Raw genomic sequence first — 20,000 nt, 5'->3', positions numbered from 1 at the left:
ACTGTCAGTCTGGTCTCCAACTTCAGAGTTTAAATGCAGATTAATCTTCGCATCGCAACATTCCAGCCGAACATGGGATTAACACATAATCAGCTGACTATGACATCTCTCTCTCTCTCTCTCTCTCTCTCTCTTCCTCTCTCTCTTTCTCTATCTGTCTGTCTCTCTCTCTCTCTCTCTTTCTCGCTCTCTCTCTCTCTGTCTTGCCCCCCCCCCCCTTTCTCTGTCTGTCTCTCTCTCTCTCTCTCTCTCTCTCTCTCTCTCTCTCCTCCCCCTCTCTTTCTCTGTCTGTCTATCTGTCTCTCTCTCTCTCTCTCTCTCTCTCTCGCTCCCTCTCTTTCTCTGTCTGTCTGTCTCTCTCTCTCTCTCTCTCTCTCTCTCTCTCTCTCACAGGATTTTGAACAGTCATGTGCATTGCTGGAGCAGAGTGGAGCAATATCTATCGATGAGCACGACCTTAGAGTGACAGATGAAGGACACGCCACCCTCCTCTTCCTCCGTACGACGCTGGAGCCCTTCATGCAGACATACAGGGTGATGAAGATATCAAGCGTGTGCTTTCACAGTTCTCCCACTCAGACAATTATAGTGTTTCTCTAACATCAGTGTGTACAGTAGATCTTGTTTGGTTGTGAAACTGACTTTTGAAATGTATGGCATAGTCTAAGTTCTGCTCTGATCTCTCATTTTATTCCATACTGACTCCACATTAACTTGGCAAGCGGCTAGTTGCTTTTTAAATATGAACTAACCCGCAGGTCTCTGAAATCTAACAGGTCAAACAATAATGATTGAAGCTGCAGGAAATAACATTGACACACTTGCTAGCTGAATAACTAGCGTGGGGCATCTAGCTTCCGCTTCATTGTAGAAGAGTTTATTGGCTGTTGCCTAGCAACTTCACCAGCATAACAATAGATATGTAAGTAAGAATAACAAGACAGCTAACTCGCTAACTTGCAAGGCAGCTGACATGATGAATACACTGTGCTCTAGTTTGGTTAACCACAACAACCCACTTTGGTTCTGACTTCCTCTGTGTTGGTTTCTCAGGTGTATGACCTCAGCAGGGCTGCCACCCGTCCCTTATAGTACGGGATCGTCCTGTATATAAAATGCTGTGTCCCGTATTGAATCAATAATGGACGCGATTTGTCCCGTATTCTCGTACAGTTCATTTCGTATATACACTAGGTCTTCAAAGTGCTGAGAATAATATAACGTCAAGTAAAATCAAACCCGTTATACAAGCAGATTGGGGAAGTTTAATTTCAGTGGCAAGTTATAGACTAAAAAGCACTGCGTGCTGTGTTAGACTGCGCGTTAGCGTCAGCGTTTCCCTTAGGTGAAACACAGTGGTTAGCTTGTAGCTTACAATTAAATATAGCACCCTCAGTCGCTTTGTTTTTCTTTTCCTTATTATTTCAATGATGTCTCAAGTCCCCCAGAGAAACGCAAGAGGCTTATTTCTCCACATGAAAGGCGGCAACCCTGGACCTCAGAGCTGTGTCTGGTTTGATCGTTGACCTGTGTTTGTGTTCAGATGGTGTTTAGGCTCCTGTGTGAGGACAGTGATCAGGTGTTCACAGAGAACAACTTCACACCTGCAGCGCGTAGCTTTGGCGTCAGGCTCATCCTCTCAGGTAACGGTCGCTTTAACTCGTAAAGCTGCCAAGCCGACACACTGCATTTCAGCCACAGTAATGCCCTGCTGAGGTGTCATTTGCTGACTGGTTCGTTTGTTTTTCTCCTAAGTCTCTCTTTTTTTTCCTGCTTTTTGTTGGTTGAACCACTGATTCCCTGTTGTCATGGTACCAGTGTATAGATGTAATAATTGGGCCCAGTTTCTCTGTGCTCGATTTTCCCTTATGATTTTACACTATTGTACGTCTATATTAATGATGTTTTCTCTGTACTGTATATTCCAGTATTTTCTCTATGTTGACTCTGCTTTTTGAGCATAAAATGTGTCTGTTTTCATCTCTGTTTTAACTGTGACCTGTATTCTCTGTGCTGACTCTGTGTCCTGTACATTGTCCAGGAGAGCTGAAGTGTTATGAATGCCTCTCTGCAAACACACAGAAGAATGTATTATCTGCTCTGCTCAGCCTTGGAGCTGTCACCAAATCAAAAGTGTAAGAGCAAGACAACAGCCGGCTGCGTGTTATACACTTCACCCAGTCACAGCATTGTAACACCATCTCTCTCTCTCTCTCTCTCTCTCTCTCTCTCTCTCTCTGTGTCTCTGTCCTTTAGAGGCGGTGAGATTGAGTTTTCGGTGAATAAGGCTGAAGTGAAGAGAATAGCAGACACTCTGGGTAAAAGAATTTATTGTTACCCTAACTAATAATACAGTCACTGTCTGCTGACATCTGTCCTGTCACTACTGTCTTATTAATAAAGTGTCATGTCTGATAGTGCTGACTTGCATCATACCGTTATTTACCAGAAATTGTGTTGTGGTTGGTGTACTATTCCGACTGGAGTATTTTAGTTTGATGCATATTAGCTCTTAATCTAAATCTCTGTAATCTCTGTTTCTAATTGTCTTTACAGATGGCCGATCACGCCCTCTGACTGTCTCTCAGTCATGACTGAGCACATAAACACACAAATGCTCGTTCACTCACACACACACACACACACACACACACACACACACACACACACACATGCACACTCATGTTTCTTGGCTGCTTTGATACAGAAATTTCCGTCTGTGGTGGCAGAGTGGTACTCACTTCCGAAAAAAACAAACAAACAAACAGAAAAAAACACAGGGCTGTATGTTTTCCATACAGTCATCTTCACTGTCTTGGTACTCCTCATGAATCCTTAGTGGATTTTCATTATGCATATCTGATAGGTAAAGAACAAAACAAGTTTATTAAGCTATTTTTTTTTCTTTTTTATGCCTGATCCAATCGGAATCTCTTCGGTTAAATAGATCTTTTTAAGCACTCTATCTCACTATTCTTTGGCCTCATGGTTTCTTCTTACTCTCTCTCTCTCTCTCTCTCTCTCTCTCTCTCTCACACACACACACACACACACACACACCCGTAAAAGAACGCTCATCTACATATACATAGTGGAGTAAGAATCTTTGGATCTCTAATGAAATATGGAGCTTAGGAGGAATTTTTGTAAGGCTCACAGTTTATGGTTGTTACAAGTATTTGTATGTGTGTGTGTTTATATGTGTATGCGTGTGAGTGTATGTTTCTGTTTTGTGTGCATTTATTTCTAATATACATTTCAATGGGATACACCAAATTTGCTGACATCAAATTTCTAAAGCTTTATTTCCTGGAGATATTTTCTATCCACTGAGACATGCTGTGTTCCAGTTATCTGCAAGAGGGCGCTGTCTTCAAGTCCTCTGACAACTGCATTCACTGTTATGAGTACTGACTATATGAGATTAAGAAGTGTCATGAAAAAATCCAAATACATGCACAACTGCTACAATAATGCACACACCCTTTAACATACAAACACACAGACTTTGACCGTGACATCCTGGTTCTGTCTTCCTCTCTCTTCTGGTTAAATTTGTACAAACACTGTCTGGTTACCTAAGTAGTGAATCATGATTTCCACCTGTTGTTAGCTGGTGTAGTCTTGCTCTGTTCAGTGTAAATGCTCTTAGTTTTCCCTTATTTGGGTGTGTGTATTGTGTTGTTGACGTGTCATCCTAACCAGAACTTTGAATCCTGAAACCTGTAAGTTCCCAGAACCCTTTTGTTTCGCCCCGTTCATTTCTAACAAATAAATTAAAATCTCTCTGTCCTGAATGTTCACTCACTGATAACTCACAGCTGTCAAATAAAATTCCAAGCTCTTTCTTTCTCTCTCTCTCTCTCTCTCTCTCTCTCCCTCTCTCTGCTTTGTGAAAGGGGAGATTCTCCAGAAAACAAGACAATGGTTTTTTCCATGTTTTCTCCATATAAAGTGAAATCATATCCTCATTATTGTCTTATAATACTGCTGCAATTATTAAGGATTAATGAGTGCACAGAAACTGAAGAATATTTAGACATATTCTATATATATATATATATATCTCTATCTATCTATCTATCTATCTATCTATCTATCTATATCTATATCTATGTGTGTGTGTGTGTGTGTGTGTGTGTGTATATGTATGTATATGTATATATATATATATATATATATATATATATATGTGTGTGTGTGTGTGTGTGTGTGTGTGTGTGTGTGTGTTGTGTGCCTTTATTGCATTTTATCTATGTATTTTCAGAGAGAAACAGAGGGCTTGGTAGAGATGTGTGGTTGTTTTTTTTGTTTTTTTTCTTTTGACTCTGCTCCGCCCTGAGTGTACACTCCACCCCGTACGGAACAGCAGAGTTGGAAGAGAAGAAAATGGGAACTGAAAAAGTCTTGAGTGAAAAAGAGGGAACCATTAAATAAATAACTAAATAAATAAACATCAGCTGAAAAACAACAGTAAAAATAAAATCTGAAATCAAAACACAATTGGAAAGTGAATCTAAATTTTTTTTAGGCATCGTATTTACAATCCTTAGCCTTTTAAATGTTTTTTTTTTTTGTCGTCGTTTTTTTTTAGTTCCATGGTGGCGTGATGTTACGTTATCCTTTGGAAAGGGTGTGGAGACAGTGAGCGGACCAGACACTGGTCTACCACATTCACTGACTTTACAACAGCACTTTTCAGTTCGCTAATCCAGGGCACACAGCAAATTCATTTATTTCCCTGTTAACTAGAGATCAGTTTCATTCACCTCAGCCTTAACCAGACACAATCTTCGTTCCCCTCAGTGTTTACCAGAGGTCAACTGTATTTACCTCAGTGTGAACCACAGGTAATCACAGGCGGTAAGAAGAGCTGTTGATATAGACTGGTGCTAGTGGGAGAACTGGTGGATATAGGTGGTTATGTTGGAAATGACTGGGAACATGGCACGATAACTTACACCAGAATGAGGAAACTCTGCGTTATCAACTGGATCTTTCTGTCATGTGAGTTCTGTCTGGCATTAATGAAGTAAATTTCAATATTCAAGATAGAAGAAGTTGCATCAAATATACAAAAAAATACTTTGTGACTGTTGATCGATAACTGTATGAATTTTACTTTGCTCTGCGTGGCAGTGTCCTAATCAACTGTATTTGAAATATGTATTTTAATATATTTTGGCTACTTTGACATTTCTGTTGTGTTTGGTTGTGTGTTGACAGGTGTGTGGTGTGTGTCATCAGAGGTTATTACAGTAACAGGTTATGAGGGAGGAAATGTTTCAGTCAAATGTTCTCATAAGTGGGCAAGGAGCAACAAAAAATATTTCTGTAAAGGAGACAGTAAAGAGATCATTATAAAGTCTGAGAATCTACCTTTCATTCAAAGCGGTAGATTCTCTCTTAGTGACTCTAGAGAAGGAGAGTTCACTGTGACCATCACTGGACTGAAGAAGTCAGACTCTGGGACATACTGGTGTGGGGTGGACAGACTCTTAAAGGACACGTACATTAAGGTGTCTCTGAGAGTGGTGGATGGTAAGATTGGAGTTGAAAGATGTTTCTGTGTGCATTAATTGTATTCCAATGATACATTGCATCGCATCACTAACGATTTCATGACATATTATAGCACAGCACATTTAAAAATGAATACATCTCATGGAAGTAACATGCTATGATTTCCCTGCCTGATTATCTTTGTGTCTGTCTGTCTGTCTGTTGGTCGGTCGGTCTGTCATCTCGTATGGCGTTTCTCTCTCTCTCTCTCTCTGTCTGTCTGATGGTTGGTCGGTCGGTCTGTATGTGTGTGTGTGTGTGTGTGTCTTTTTCTCTCTTACATACACACAGCTCCACAGAGTCCTGAGCCAACATTTTGCACGCCGACGACTCTATCTTCTACATCAGTCACTCCTCTCTCTACCACTTTAACAACTCCTGATCTCATCACATCCACCTCCTCACACACAGGTAAGACCCACGCAATTTCCTAGGTCAAACAAAACAAAACAAAACAAGACAAGGTTCTCAGTGTCGTCCACAGGAACATTCACTAACAGCTGCAAGACATTTGCTAAATAAATCATGATGTATTTCCACTGACATCTTCAAAGACATTTGATGAATATCAAGCTTTTTTCTTTTTTTCCCCTGAGCATATTATTATTATTATTATTATTATTATTATTATTATTATTATTATTATTATTATCATTTTAAGATTTAAGCATGCAGGATTTTTTTCCTATAATTTCCCACATCCCCATAGTGCAGTGGTAACACCCCCCCATCCCCACCCCCCACCACCCACTCCACTCTCACAAGAAAAGGAACAAGGTACCACACTTGACCAGTCATGCTGAGGAGACAGGAGGTGTAGGATTAGAGTGAGGCATGTGAGTCATGTGACATGGCTCATGTGCCTCTGATGAAACGCTTCCCTTTCCATATGCAGCAGTGTAATGCAGTGTGCTCAGCTGTCTGGATTACAAAACGTATTGTTTAACAGCAGCATGTCTGCTCTACCTTCAGATTACAGAAAATCAGAAAACTGTCGTTATTCAAACATACAGTCTACTGTCGTATTTACTGTGAACTTACACTAACTTACTGACAGCTTACTGATGTCTGTCTTATAGCAAACAGATCACTAAATGTCACTGATCCAGGTGCTCAGAGTTATCATCCAAACAGGGGACTGAGAGTTTTGCCTCTGAAACAACTTTTTCAGTGTTTTTGTTGGTGACGTGTGCTGTCGGTGGACTGGTTGTCATGGTGGTTTTATTTGGACTCAGTCTTTGGATCTACTGGAAACTCAGGACAGTCAACAGGTCAACAGGTAACACAAACACACACACATACACACACACACACACACACACACACACACACACACACACACACTTGCTCCTCTGAATTTTGCTTTGCTTCATTTTCCCAGTGCAGGGGACTTGGAACAGAATGAGCAGACTGAGTACGACTGCACACAATACAGAGGTGAAGAGCCTCTCTCTCTCTCTCTCTCTCTCTCTCTCTCTCTCTCTCTCTCTCTCTCCCTCTGTCTGTCTGTCTCTCTCTCTTTCTGTCTGTCTGTCTCTCTCTCTTTCTGTCTGTCTGTCTCTCTCTCTCTCCCTCTGTCTGTCTGTCTCTCTCTTTCCCTCTGTCTGTCTGTCTCTCTCTCTCACCCTCTGTCTGTCTCTCTCTCTCCCTCTGTCTGTCTGTCTCTCTCTCTCCCTCTGTCTGTCTGTCTCTCTCTCTCTCTTTCCCTCTGTTCGTCTCTCCCTCTGTCCACCTGTCTCTCTCCTTCTGTCTTTCTATCTCTCTGTCTCTCTGTCTCTCCCTCTGTCCGTCTGTCTGTCTCTCTGTCTGTCTCTCTCTCTCTCTCTCTCTTTCTCTCTCTTTCTCTGTCTGTCACTCTCTCTCATTCTCTTTCTTTTTATCATTTCTGCTGCTCAGGAGAATCATTACTGGAACAGCCCAGACCCCACCCATGAAATGGAGGCTTCCTCAGACACCAGCGTCCACTACGACTCCATCAGTCCTGCCTCAGCACAGCAAAACCAGCTCTACCAAACACTCATCTCTACAGGGGATGCCAACTCCACCTATCAGACCCTATTATGATAGTGTGGTTAAACTCCACCCTCTCTCCTGTTGTGATGGTGTAGACCCACAGCACAAGCTCTCCTGCTTTTAAAGTGTATGCCAGTGTAACTGGACATGCGCCTGCGAATTGCTCTGTTCTTTGTACTGTCTCTTTGTGAATGTGAGTAATGACTTGAAACCACTAGAGGGCGCTCTGCACCTGCCACTGAGAGAAAGTGTTGCATGCGCTGCAGATATACCAACTGGGTACTGAACAGGTCTGTCAGTTTATACAGTTTGTTAAACTTCTCTGAGCCCTGAAGGACAATAAAACAAAAAAAAGTTGCAGAACCTCAAAGTTTTTGCTGACGTTGTTTACAACCACCTTGACTGATCTAACTGTCTGAAAGTGCACAGAGAAAAATTTCCCACGTTGGTGAGAGGGAAGCAGGTAACAGGGTTTCACTCTCACAGCCAACAGCGCCTCTTTCAGATGTGCTCGTCGGGTGGGTGGGACTTCTATGAATCGTTGATTTTGCGAGACGACATGTAGGGGTAAATATTAAAATGGGTAGATGCTGAGATGCTGATGCTGAGCAGGCAGTGAGCGGTGTTACTGGGAAAAGCTGGTGTCCCTGGTGAGAATGAAGAGATTTCATCTTGTCTTGTGTCTTCTCACAGGTGAGTTCTCTAAGCAATATAGTAAAGAAAAGAAACGGTCATTTTCCTAATTCAATATTTCACTGTCAGATTGCCATGAATATAAACACACTGTTACAACAAAATGTGGGTAACAAAAGCTGTTAATTATGTTAATTGTGCTGTATAGTAACAGTGTTCCCCATCTTGTTACTACAAAGCGATTTCCTTTGTAATGTAATAACCTCATAACCTGATGACACACACCACACACTTATAGTGTAAAGCCAGTTTACTAATCTGATATCTAACTGTGACAATATCATGTGTGTAACTGTACTGTAAGTGTACTGCAGTGGAGATTTCTGGGCGTCTACAAACTGTCTGTCCTGCTGATTCAATTTATTTTCCTAAAGTGTCTTTTTTTTTTTTTTCCCTTCATCTCAAACATCGTCAAATATCACACGCTTTTTAATTTCAAAACTCACAGTTGATGGCATTACAAAAACTGCATTACTTTTCATGTTTCAGTTCTACAGGTACCTGCATACAGTAGACAATATGAAATCCAATGTTTGTTTGTTTTTTTTTATATATATAATTAAGTTTCCTTTTACTGTAGGCCACTGTACATTTTTTGGCTGAATGTCAAATGTGTGCATTTTTGGCAACTTACTATCTAAAAGTGAATGAGTCATCTTTACTTTATAGAATGTACAGTAGAAAAAACAGTAAGTGACAGAATTGCTGCAGTAAAAGCTTTATTAGCAACATGACATTGCTGCCAGTCAGCTGCCAGTGATCAACAAAATATCCAACATACATGGCCTTTGGTTCCAAATGTGTAAAAATCAAATACACAAATACAGTAAAAACGCCACAACTACTCCTCTGCCTGGTCCAGCTACTCCTCTCCCTGGTCCTCTTCCTCTCCCCTGTCCAGACGTTATTTTTTCTCTCTCTGCTCCTCTGTGTTGTTCTGTATCCACATTGAACAAAGTCAGTCCTATAGTCCCCCATTTACTGTGTATGTACATATAATTGAAAGAACTTTAACACCCGGCTATGTCTCCGCTTTAGACTGGAATCAGCTGTGGTTGGTCTGTTTTACACAACTTACAGGAAATCAGCTATTTCTCAATGTTTCGATGATCTGTTTATTCAAAAATGCTTAACAGCTTTTTTCAATATGGCTTTTAAGCTGTTGTTGTTGCAGAAGTAGAGGCTTATTATATTTAAGGTTTTGAACATTAGGTTTTCATTTCTGGCATGCTGTGTGCAAGCATTTGTAAATAAGACAAGAATGACCCATAATTTTGGTATTGGGTAAGCTTGTATGTAAAGAAAACTTAAGCATTTTAGAAATTTGTCAGTTGACTGCATATTCTATGAAAACAACATGAATTGTGTTAATTGTATGGTCCACAACGGATGGATGTTGCGCTCATTGTGTTTAGAGTTTTGAAAATGTGACTACAGATTGGACAAAAGGATGTTAGCGATTGTAAAAAAAAAAAAAAAAAACTGTAATGATTGTCAGGGTTTTCAGCGCATCTCAGTTACCTCACTCATTTTCTTTTTACCCTTCGTTTTCTTCCCTAAAGAATGGGACGCACTGTCTACGCTAACAGCGTACAGCGCTGTAGAGTTAACTTACTGTGAACAAGACTGCGGGGGAAAATGTATTCTAACAGCGTACAGCGCTGTAGAGTTAACTTACTATAAACAAGACTGCGGGGGGAAATGTATTCTAACAGCGTACAGCGCTGTAGAGTTAACTTACTATGAACAAGACTGCGGGGGGAAATGTATTCTAACAGCGTACAGCGCTGTAGAGTTAACTTACTATAAACAAGACTGCGGGGGGAAATGTATTCTAACAGCGTACAGCGCTGGAGAGTTAACTTACTATGAACAAGACTGCGGGGGAAAATGTATTCTAACAGCATACAGCGCTGTAGAGTTAACTTACTGTGAACAAGACTGCGGGGGGAAATGTATTCTATCAGCGTACAGCGCTGTAGAGTTAACTTACTATGAACAAGACTGTGGGGGAAAAATGTATTCTTATTTCCATGTGAATAATGCATTGCTAAATCAAACGGAACTGGAATTAGACCGAACTATTTAACAGAAGAAAGAAAGAAAGAAAGAAAGAATAGAGAAGCTATTTTGAAACTAGGTGAAGGTGGCACTACGTACCTAAGCTTCCTGTGGAAGAAGCGTCAACACAGATCAATGGGCAGTACCCTAAACCACATCGTGCACTGAAATATGGAAAGCATTGCACTTTCATACATTGCAGCTTTCATATTCAGTAAGAACTCATGTATTACCACTGCAAAACGTTCTGTTAGCACTCAGATCAACAGCAAATATATGGAGATATTGGATACAACTGGGTACATAGATACACATAGCTACCTACCAGAGATTCATATTTAGCCAGTCTGTCTACTGTCTGCTGGTCAGTTGCGATGGTCACACTTGTGGCAGACACACACACTGCATTTGGGGAACTGATGAAAGCCTGAAGTAATTCAATGTGCATGTCTAGGAGAGTTATTTAGTGAGGCTTTTGATGACAAATAAGACATTTTTATATAACTGTACTGACATCTACAACAAATCAAATGAGTAACATGTTGTGTGTGTGTTTGTCTGTCTACCCGTCTATCTGTCTGTCTGTGTCTCTGAGAGATAGAAAAAGAAAGGGAGAGAAAGAAACACCTGTTTTTTGTTTTTACTTTACAACTGTGGGGTGTAAGGTCATGACTGAGAGAGAGAGACAGAGAGAGAGAGAGAGAGAGAGAGAGAGAGAGAGAAAGAGAGAGAGAGAGAGAGAGAGAGAGAGAGAGAGAGAAAGAGAGAGAGAAAGAGAGAGAGAAAGAGAGAGAGAGAGAGAAAGAGGGTTAGGGGGAGGGGGCGGAAGCACCTCAACAATTTGTTAACCTTTTTTTCTTTTTTTTCTTTTTTATTTTTTTTAAATTTGACAGCTGTCAGGTACGTACAGTCACTGAGTGGCCGTGAAGGAGAGACCATCAACATCAAATGCTCCTTCTTTTGGGCTTCAAGCAATAAGAAATATTTCTGTTGGAAAAGCTGCTCAGGTAAAGATATTCTCGTTAAATCTGGTCAGTCACTTCATGGCAGATACACACTGTCGGACTCAGGGAATGGAGTCTTCACTGTGACCATCCGTGAACTGAAGAGGTCAGACTCTGGGACGTACTGGTGTGGAGTGGAGAGAGTTGGTTTAGACACATACAACGAGATGTCTCTCACAGTGCTCGATGGTAAGACTGGGATAGGATACATTTTAAATGTGGATTTATTGACATACATGAATACATACATCATAATGTTATTGTGTCGTTTTGTCTCACACAAACACTCACACTCACACACACACACACACACACACACACACACACACACACACACACACACACATTTCCATAGCCCCTCAGATGTCTATTCCGGTGACACCAAAGACTCTGTCCGCAGTGTCAGTCCCTTCTATGTCGACAGTGTCTTTAACATCCGCTGAAGACAGTGTGTCTGCCTTCCCAAACATGGGTAAAACAGCACTCTCTCTCTCACACACCCACCCTGTTTCGGATTTCAACAGATTCCACTGATAAAACACGACTAAACTCTAATTCTAATGTTTTACTTCATTCTTAGCAACTGCTCTCTCCATTGGAATGTCAGCTGTGAGTCCTGAAAAATCAGGTAAAAGCATTAAAAATGGAATTAAATGAAACAGATAACTACATATCACGCATATTCTATGAGTATATAATGTTGATTGTTGATAAATTTTGTCTGTCTCCTGCATTCTCCTGTACCAATGCCATTCTGCAGTTACAACAACAGAGAAAACAAGAGCTGCTTATCGAAATAACAGTGAGTGCTTTTGTACTGAAATCTTCATTGCACATATTAATGTAAAACTAGGGACAAAAAAAAAAACTGATGTTTTTGTTATACACATGTATATCGTCTGAACTAAAATGTGTTACTTTGGTGATAGAATTGCTGCTAATCACTTATAAAAGGTCTCACTGTGCTGGCTGCTATGGTTACAGTGTTGTTAATAGCATGCATGCACTCTCTGTCTGTCTGAAGTGCTTTAGTTCAGGAAGCCTGACCCCCTTGCCACTGTCTCTCTCTCTCTCTCTCTCTCTCTCTCTCTCTCTCTCTCTCTCCCTCTCTCTGTCTTTCTCTCTCTCTCTCTCTCTCTCTCTCTCTCTCTCTCTCTCTCTCTTTCTCTCTGTCTCTCTCTCTCTCTCTCTCTCTCTCTCTGTCTCTCTCTCTCTCTCTGTCTCTCTCTCTGTCTCTCTCTCTCTCTCTGTCTCTCTCTCTGTCTTTCTCTCTCTCTCTCTCTCTCTCTCTCTCTCTCTCTCTCTCTCTCTCTCTCTCTCTGTCTCTCTCTCTCTCTCTCTCTCTCTCTGTCTCTCTCTCTGTCTCTCTTTCTCTCTCTCTGTCTCTCTCTCTGTCTCTCTCTCTCTCTCCTCTTCTTCCGTTGGGGTTTCTGATCTGAGAGTTTGAGAGGGAGTGTAAGGAGGTATTTACTGTGGACACTGTCAGTACATACAGGGCATGTGATTGTATACACTGTTTAAAAGTAATTTGATTTCATTTTTTACGCTAAACATCCCTTGAACCATCTGCACTTCTTCTAATGGTTTTAATCTGAATCTGACCTGTAAAAGGGGGTAAAAATCCAACCAACCAACCAACTAACCAACCAAACAAACAAACAAAAACATCAAAGCAAAACTAAATATAGGAAACTTTATATTCATGAAGCATTTGTGAAGCAGCTTCGGTGAATCTTTGGCCTTTGGGCCTTTCTGTGCAATCCACTGAACAGAGGGCAAGGGAAGCTTTTGGTGTTTAGTTTGTTGAGTTTGTAGTTTTAGTTTGTTGAAAACCTTTAGAGGAACTAGGATTTGAAAGAAGGAACATGTCCTCCTTATGGGCAATGCAGGCATCCAGCTTGGCATTGTTTTTAAAGACAGACAGATCTTCACACAGAGTTGTTTTTAAGGCCAAAGGTTGAAAAGGAGAACAGAATCTGAAGCGAGTGAGTAGTGTATTTGTTTCACTTGTACAGAGCGTGGAGTAATTGCAACTGTAATTGTAAAATGTATGTGTGTGTGTGTGTGTGTGTGTGTGTGTGTGTGTGTGTGTCCGCTTGCGTGTGTGTGTATGTGTGTGTGTGTGTGTGTGTCTGTGTGTGTGTGTCCGCCTGCGTGTGTGTGTGTCTGTGTGTGTGTTCACAGACATTTTGATATATGTTGGTAGTGGATGTGGATTTGTTGTCCTGCTGGTCATGTTTGGATATTGCTTGAAGACGAAAAAAGCCAAAAAAGCAACTGGAGGAGTAGGTAGGACACATGCAAACACACACTTACACACACACACACACACACACACACACACACACACACACACACACACACACATAATGTGTCTCTCTCAAAGTGTTATAACAGTGACTTGAATGTATTGCTGGTTTAAAAATACATGGCTTCATTATTTTGCTACAGATGAACCTGTTTACTCGAATATCATGGACCTGGAAAGCAATCCTACAACACAGGTGAGATGTTTCTTTTCCCCCCGAAACCGTGATATTCATAAAATCACAGGCAGTTTTCATTCTGATTTGATTTTATCTTTCGACAACAACACCTGAAAGAGTCGCAGCTCCAACCGTTTCAACGTTCCCATCCCCGTATGCCAGTAAACTGGTCAAGGTCATGACCTTGGCACTGATGACCACACCAGCTAAAGGTCAAATTAGAGAACAGTATGGAAATGAGCGCCAGTCTTCAGCCCAGCCACAGTATTAGCTTAGTAAAACAAAGTGTATTATTGATGTGGCAGAATTAATTACTGCTTTCCAAGAGAAAACCAGAGCACTGAACGTGGTGTGTTTTCTCTTTTTCCAAGCTGAGGAAAACAGAACACAGAGCCCATGAAGGCAGCAGAGGCCAGAGGCTGCAATGTGACGGAGCGGCAGCAGAAAGAGAAAGTCTCCGTGTTACTGGATCAGAGGAGGGTGGACGAGACCTGACCACGCACGCTCAGGGCAAATCAAGAGGAAAGAACCGGAACCGTGTGGAGTTTGAAAATAAAGAGTCGTCGAGAGCCCGAACGGACACTTCTGTCTATGCCAATGTCAGCTTAACAACTTAGAACTCAGAGCTGTCTTTGTGTGTCAGTGCTTAACACACACACACACACACACACACACACACACACACACACACACACACACATACACACACACACACACACGCACACACACACACATACGCATGCAAAAGAGTGACTGTTCAATCTTCGCTTACATCATCATCATCATCATCATCATCATCATCATCATCTTAATCTCCACCAGCAGGTTCATCGTCATCATCATTATCATCGTCTTGAGGATAAGGATATCATCACATGTGTTTATGTGTTTATATGTGTTATTATATCATTGCTGTTTTGTTTCTCATTGGAGTTTGTAGAGTATGGAGAATCCCATTACACACCAGTGTATTCTGGGGGAAATACAGACTTAATGCATTTGTGCTGTGTTGTGTGTGAAATAACTCTTTCATATTTTTGAAGCTGCGCTTCAGTTTCTGAACTTAACTGAATTTCTGAACTGGCAATTGAATATGCAGTATTTATGTAATCATTACTTCTGTTTCAGTTGTGCAAATTAAAAAAGAAAGAAAAAAATGAACAGGTGGAAGCAAAGCCTCTCTCTCATGGTAAGGCCTCTCTCAGAATACCTCGGAATACTTTAGGTGATGGTACTTTAAACGAAATTACCTTTAAAGTCAAGAGAAGGACCGGCCCCTGTGTAGAATACAGTAAGAGGGAGAATGACATCAGGCTTAGATGAATATAGCTCTCAGGCTATAATCATCTGCCTCCCTCTAGTGGTGATATTGAGTTCTGTTCTTATTGATTTAGTCACTGCTTCAGTGTCTTGGTAATTATTCTGTCATGGAGCTCACCTGCTTTGGTTAATCAAGTCTCATTTTCTGTTGTTATAAATATCACTCGTTTTCTTTGATCTCCTCTGTGAAGCCTTAATCTAATGTAACCTTATGTGAATGAACCTTTCCTTGTTATTCTGAAGCCGTGTGTTCTCAGAGTTCTTTTGCATCCTGCCTTGATTCTGTTCTGTGTTTTTGTGCCTCTGTCTCCCTTCCAACCCCATGTTAAATAAAACCTGGTTAACTGAACATGCATTCTCCTCAACCGGTCTGTGACAATGCTAATGCTTTCTTTAAATATTGAATTCATTTTTGACGGAACAGTCAAGAAACCAACGCGACGTCTTCAAGTGCTGCTCTGTCTGCTTGTCACTGGTCACTATAAAACATTTTGTTCCAAATGTGAATATTAACCTAAACCAAGATCAATGTTATAGCCATTTTTGTTTTACATATTGAATTAAGATTTATGCTTAAGATATGAATAATTGCGACGGACAGTTTTGAATGTATATTTATGTTTTATGTACCAAACGTCGTGTTTGATGCCATGTAAGAGGGAAAAATCTTTATGACGTAGAGCGCAGTTGAATTTTGGGTTTAGCCGATGGAAAAGGGGAGCTTGGTTAAACACACTATTTGACCAATTCATGTTATAACCAGTTTTTCGTTAAGTATGACTATGAGGATTAATTTACAACCACTTTTCATTCAACCTTTTTTTGCTGTAAACGAACAAAATAAATGATATATCAACGATACCCAAGGCGAGCGAGAAGTGTGCAGTAATCCAGCCAGGCTTGTACGTTTTTCCATGGCATGGAACGAATGAACGACACAGTCAAACTTAAAAGTTCACATATCTTTTATCCATTTGATTTTGCTCTGTGAATTCAAACCCCCCTGGGGAAACGCGACTGCCGTTATGAGAAATGTTATTGTAAAAACATTCAATATTATAATTAAAAAAAAATAAGCATACAGACAATAAATAGATTTAAAGCATAACAAAAAATGTGAGGAACAATTCTCCCAATTTACATAAAATTTAAGCTGGATATTAACACTCTTAACAGCCATTTTGCTGAGGACCAAGAAACGGACTTTTGCTTCTCCTTTGAATCTCGTATTTTTAAATTGTTTTTTTCTTGTCCTGTCAAAATAATTGTAATGTAGAGTAGACAGTGGTGACTAGTCTGTTGTCTCCTGTTGAGGGTGTGGTGAGAGTATGTGGAGGTTTGATCACAGTGGAGTAGATGATTGAGTCTGGAGTTCTCTCTGCTGTGACTAGTCTGTTGTCTCCTGTAGAGGGTGTGGTGACAGTATGTGGGGGTGTGGTCACAGTGGAGTAGATGGTTGAGTCTGGAGTTATCTGTGCTGTGACTAGTCTGTTGTCTCCTGTTGAGGGTGTGGTGACAGTATGTGGGGGTGTGGTCACAGTGGAGTAGATGATTGAGTCTGGAGTTGTCTGTGGTGTAGAATAGACAGGGCTGATTATGGGGTTTGTGGTAGACTCCTCATGCTGCTCTCTGATCTCCTCATAAAAATGCTCACCCTGTGTTACAGACAACACAGTTATTGTTAATCAGTGAGACTGTGACTTTAGTTAGAAACATGATTAATCCGATTAATATTCTGTAAGTCATCTCAGTGAGAGATTCTGAGGTCACCACCGGTAGGAAATGTTACCAGTTTCTTGGCTTTACAAATATTTAGCTAAAATAATGACAGAATGAAACATTGGACATTCGGGTGATGAATCAAAGTTCAGAATCGTAATGATGGATTCATGATGAGAGATGAAAAGCTTTCTCACCTCTCTGTCGGTGGGAGTTTTGGGGAGTGTGCTGTCACCTGTCAATTTCATCAATCTTTTCTTTCGTTTGTAAAACACGACCACAAGTCCTAGCAAAATCACCATGACAGCCAACCCACTTATAGCATATGGGAGACTGTCTGAGAGAGAGAGAAAGAGAGAGAGAGAGAGATTAAGCTTCCACACAGAAAGGTATTGTGTCAAGTTTAACAATTGTGATTAATAAGACAGATGACACACTCACGACACACTGTTGTAAACAGCATGGGACTCTTGTAACCATAGCAACATGGCAACCATAACAACATATATATCTTAAGATTCTTGCGACAGTGACAAGTGAGGAATGATGTATGTAATTCATGAATATTAACTCATGGCTATCAAAGTCCATTTGATCTTTTTTTTTTCCTTTAAGGAAGATAAAAGTGTAAAAAGACATGACAAAACCCCTCTGCCTGCTGATCTGACAGAGGATGAAACTAAATGGGATTCATGTGGAGAGCAGAGACTGACTGACTTGTCTGTCTTACCTGTGTTTGAGAAGCTGGAAATGAAATTTTCAGGCAGAGTAGAAGTTGTAGAAAGTGAACTGACGGGTTCTGGAGTGGCAGCGGGCTGTCCAGAAGTCAAAAGAACCGTTTGCGTGTCTGTTGGAAAAAGAGAGGGAGGGAGAAGTCAGGTCGACATTGAGAGAAGGTCCATAATAAATGTACTGGATGTGCCTAAAACTGTACATTGAAACCAGAATAAATGTCTTTTTTTTTTTATCTTACCATCTACAACTGTGAGAGACACTTTAGTGAATGTGTCCTTTATTAATCTGTCCACTCCACACCAGTATGTCCCAGAGTCTGACTTCTTCAGTCCAGTGATGGTCACAGTGAAGGTTCTAACGTCCTCCAGTTTGTATTTTCTGTGGCCGTTCCGTTGATCAGAGGTAATGAGAATGTCTGTCTCTGAGCACGGATCCCTGCAGAAATACTTTTTGTTGCTCTTTGCGAGTGTATGTGAGCAGGAGAACCTGACAGACTCGCCGACACGCCCACTCACTTCCAAGACCTCATATAAATTAGGTAACTTTATATCAAAAGGGAAATCAATGTACACCTGTGATGCACAGTCAACAAAAAAAGCTATAGACACACATACACACAAAGGAGGGGAGGTGTGAGAGAGAGAGAGAGAGAGAGAGAGAGAGATTATTCTTGTTATTTTAGAACAGATGTTGCTGCATATACACTTTATATCATTATACTGTTAGTATACCATTTATCATCTGGCTTGAATTTACACACATGCAGTAAAACACTAGTGTCTATAAACTTATTTCACTTTTGTGAAATGATTGTTAGATTTAGCCACAAACATCACAGCTACAGAGAGTAATTGGTCATGGGTTTAACCAAGGCTCGGAGACCAGAACCATAAGTAATTACAGAACAGAATTTCATTTTAAAACATTTTTAACTGGCTATTTCTGGAACACTGCGGACACACAGAACTCACGTAATAGAAAGATCCCGATGGTACAACAGACGTTTGTCATTCTGGTACTATTCCGAATTCTGTTTCTGCTTAAGATCAGACAGACTGATCTAGTAACTGTTATCAGAACTGGTTAAGTCGTGTTCTAAGTAATCCCAGTTTCTCCAGTTACTCCTTAGAGTTTTCAGTTAATGTTGAGCTGCATAAACCCGTTGAAGTTCAGTATGCACAGACGACTTCCTTTTTTTTCTCTCTCTCTCTCTCTCTCTCTCTCTCTCCCTCTCTCTCTCTCTCTCTCTCTCTCTCTCTCATAATCTTTTTTGTCAGTTGTGTAACCTCACAGCCCCCTGCTTGAACCCCTTCCTTTCTTTCACAAGAATTGAGAAGTTAGATTGCGTGTTATTGGTCAGTGGGGTCGTCATGGTTTCAAACAGCTATCTCACATACATCTCAGATTTTCCCCCTTCTCCAGGTCTCTGTACTCCCGTCATAACCACTACAAACATCAAAAACACAAACTCTCCAATCACGTCACATTAACTAGGCCAAAGGTTTTGACATCTCGTATCACAGATGGTGATGACGATGACAATAATGATTACTCATGTATGCATATAATTATATATATATATAGTCACGCTGGTGGTGTGGTTCAGGACCCAAGTGCAGAGAAACGATGATGATGGTGAAAAAAGGAGGACTTTACTAGTAAACTGAAGATCAAAATACAGGTGTGGAACAGGAACAAAAACCCAATAACAAAAAGGTGCAGCGTAACAGCGTGCTAAAAACACAAACAACGATAGACAAAAGACAAGGCAAACACTAGGGCATAAATAGAAGGAGAACTAATCAGGGCAAAACAGGATTGGTTGAAATTAATAATGTTAATAAACGAGGCAAACAGGAACAGGTGAGGGGCGGAGACAGACACAGAACAAGAGCACAAAGACATACCAAACTAAAAGTCCAAAATGGAGGTGCAGGTTGTGACATATATATATATATATATATATATATATATATATATATATATATATATATATATATATATATATATTAATGTATAATATATTAATCATTATTGGAATTAGAAAGGAAGGATAAATATATAATACATTAATATATATTTTCGGAAAAGTTAACCTTACAGCCCCCTGCTTGAACCCCTTCCTTTCTTTCACAAGAATTGAGAAGTTAGATTGTGTGTTATTGGTCAGTGGGGTCATCATGGTTTCAAACAGCTATCTCACATACATCTCAGATTTTCCCCCTTCTCCAGGTCTCTGTACTCCCGTCATAACCACTACAAACATCAAAAACACAAACTCTCCAATCACGTCACATTAACTAGGCCAAAGGTTTTGACATCTCATATCACAGATGGTGATGGTGATGACGATGACAATGATTATTACTCATGTATGCATATATATATATATATATATATATATTTC

At 40.4% G+C, this 20,000-nt stretch overlaps 1 protein-coding gene and 1 pseudogene across 1 annotated transcript in view; one reads left to right on the top strand and one right to left on the bottom strand.

Moving 5' to 3' along the window:
- Nucleotides 1-2,381, top strand: part of LOC115817219 (dihydroxyacetone phosphate acyltransferase-like) — an 8,369-nt pseudogene extending 5,988 nt beyond the window's left edge.
- Nucleotides 2,382-16,395: 14,014 nt separating this feature from the next.
- Nucleotides 16,396-20,000, bottom strand: part of LOC115817218 (B-cell receptor CD22-like) — a 21,294-nt gene continuing 17,689 nt past the window's right edge. Inside the window, exons 8-10 of the mRNA XM_030780486.1 lie at nucleotides 17,589-17,705; nucleotides 17,056-17,144; nucleotides 16,396-16,794 (exon numbers count right to left, since the gene is read on the bottom strand). Coding sequence (XP_030636346.1) covers nucleotides 16,396-16,794; nucleotides 17,056-17,144; nucleotides 17,589-17,705 — 605 coding nt within the window. The remainder of the gene's footprint in view (nucleotides 16,795-17,055; nucleotides 17,145-17,588; nucleotides 17,706-20,000) is intronic.

The sequence above is a fragment of the Chanos chanos genome, chromosome 7 (assembly GCF_902362185.1).
Source record: "Chanos chanos chromosome 7, fChaCha1.1, whole genome shotgun sequence".
NCBI classification, from domain to species: Eukaryota; Metazoa; Chordata; class Actinopteri; order Gonorynchiformes; family Chanidae; genus Chanos; species Chanos chanos.
The sequence above is the reverse complement of the archived record's forward strand: the minus strand, read 5'-3'. Positions and strand labels throughout refer to the sequence as shown.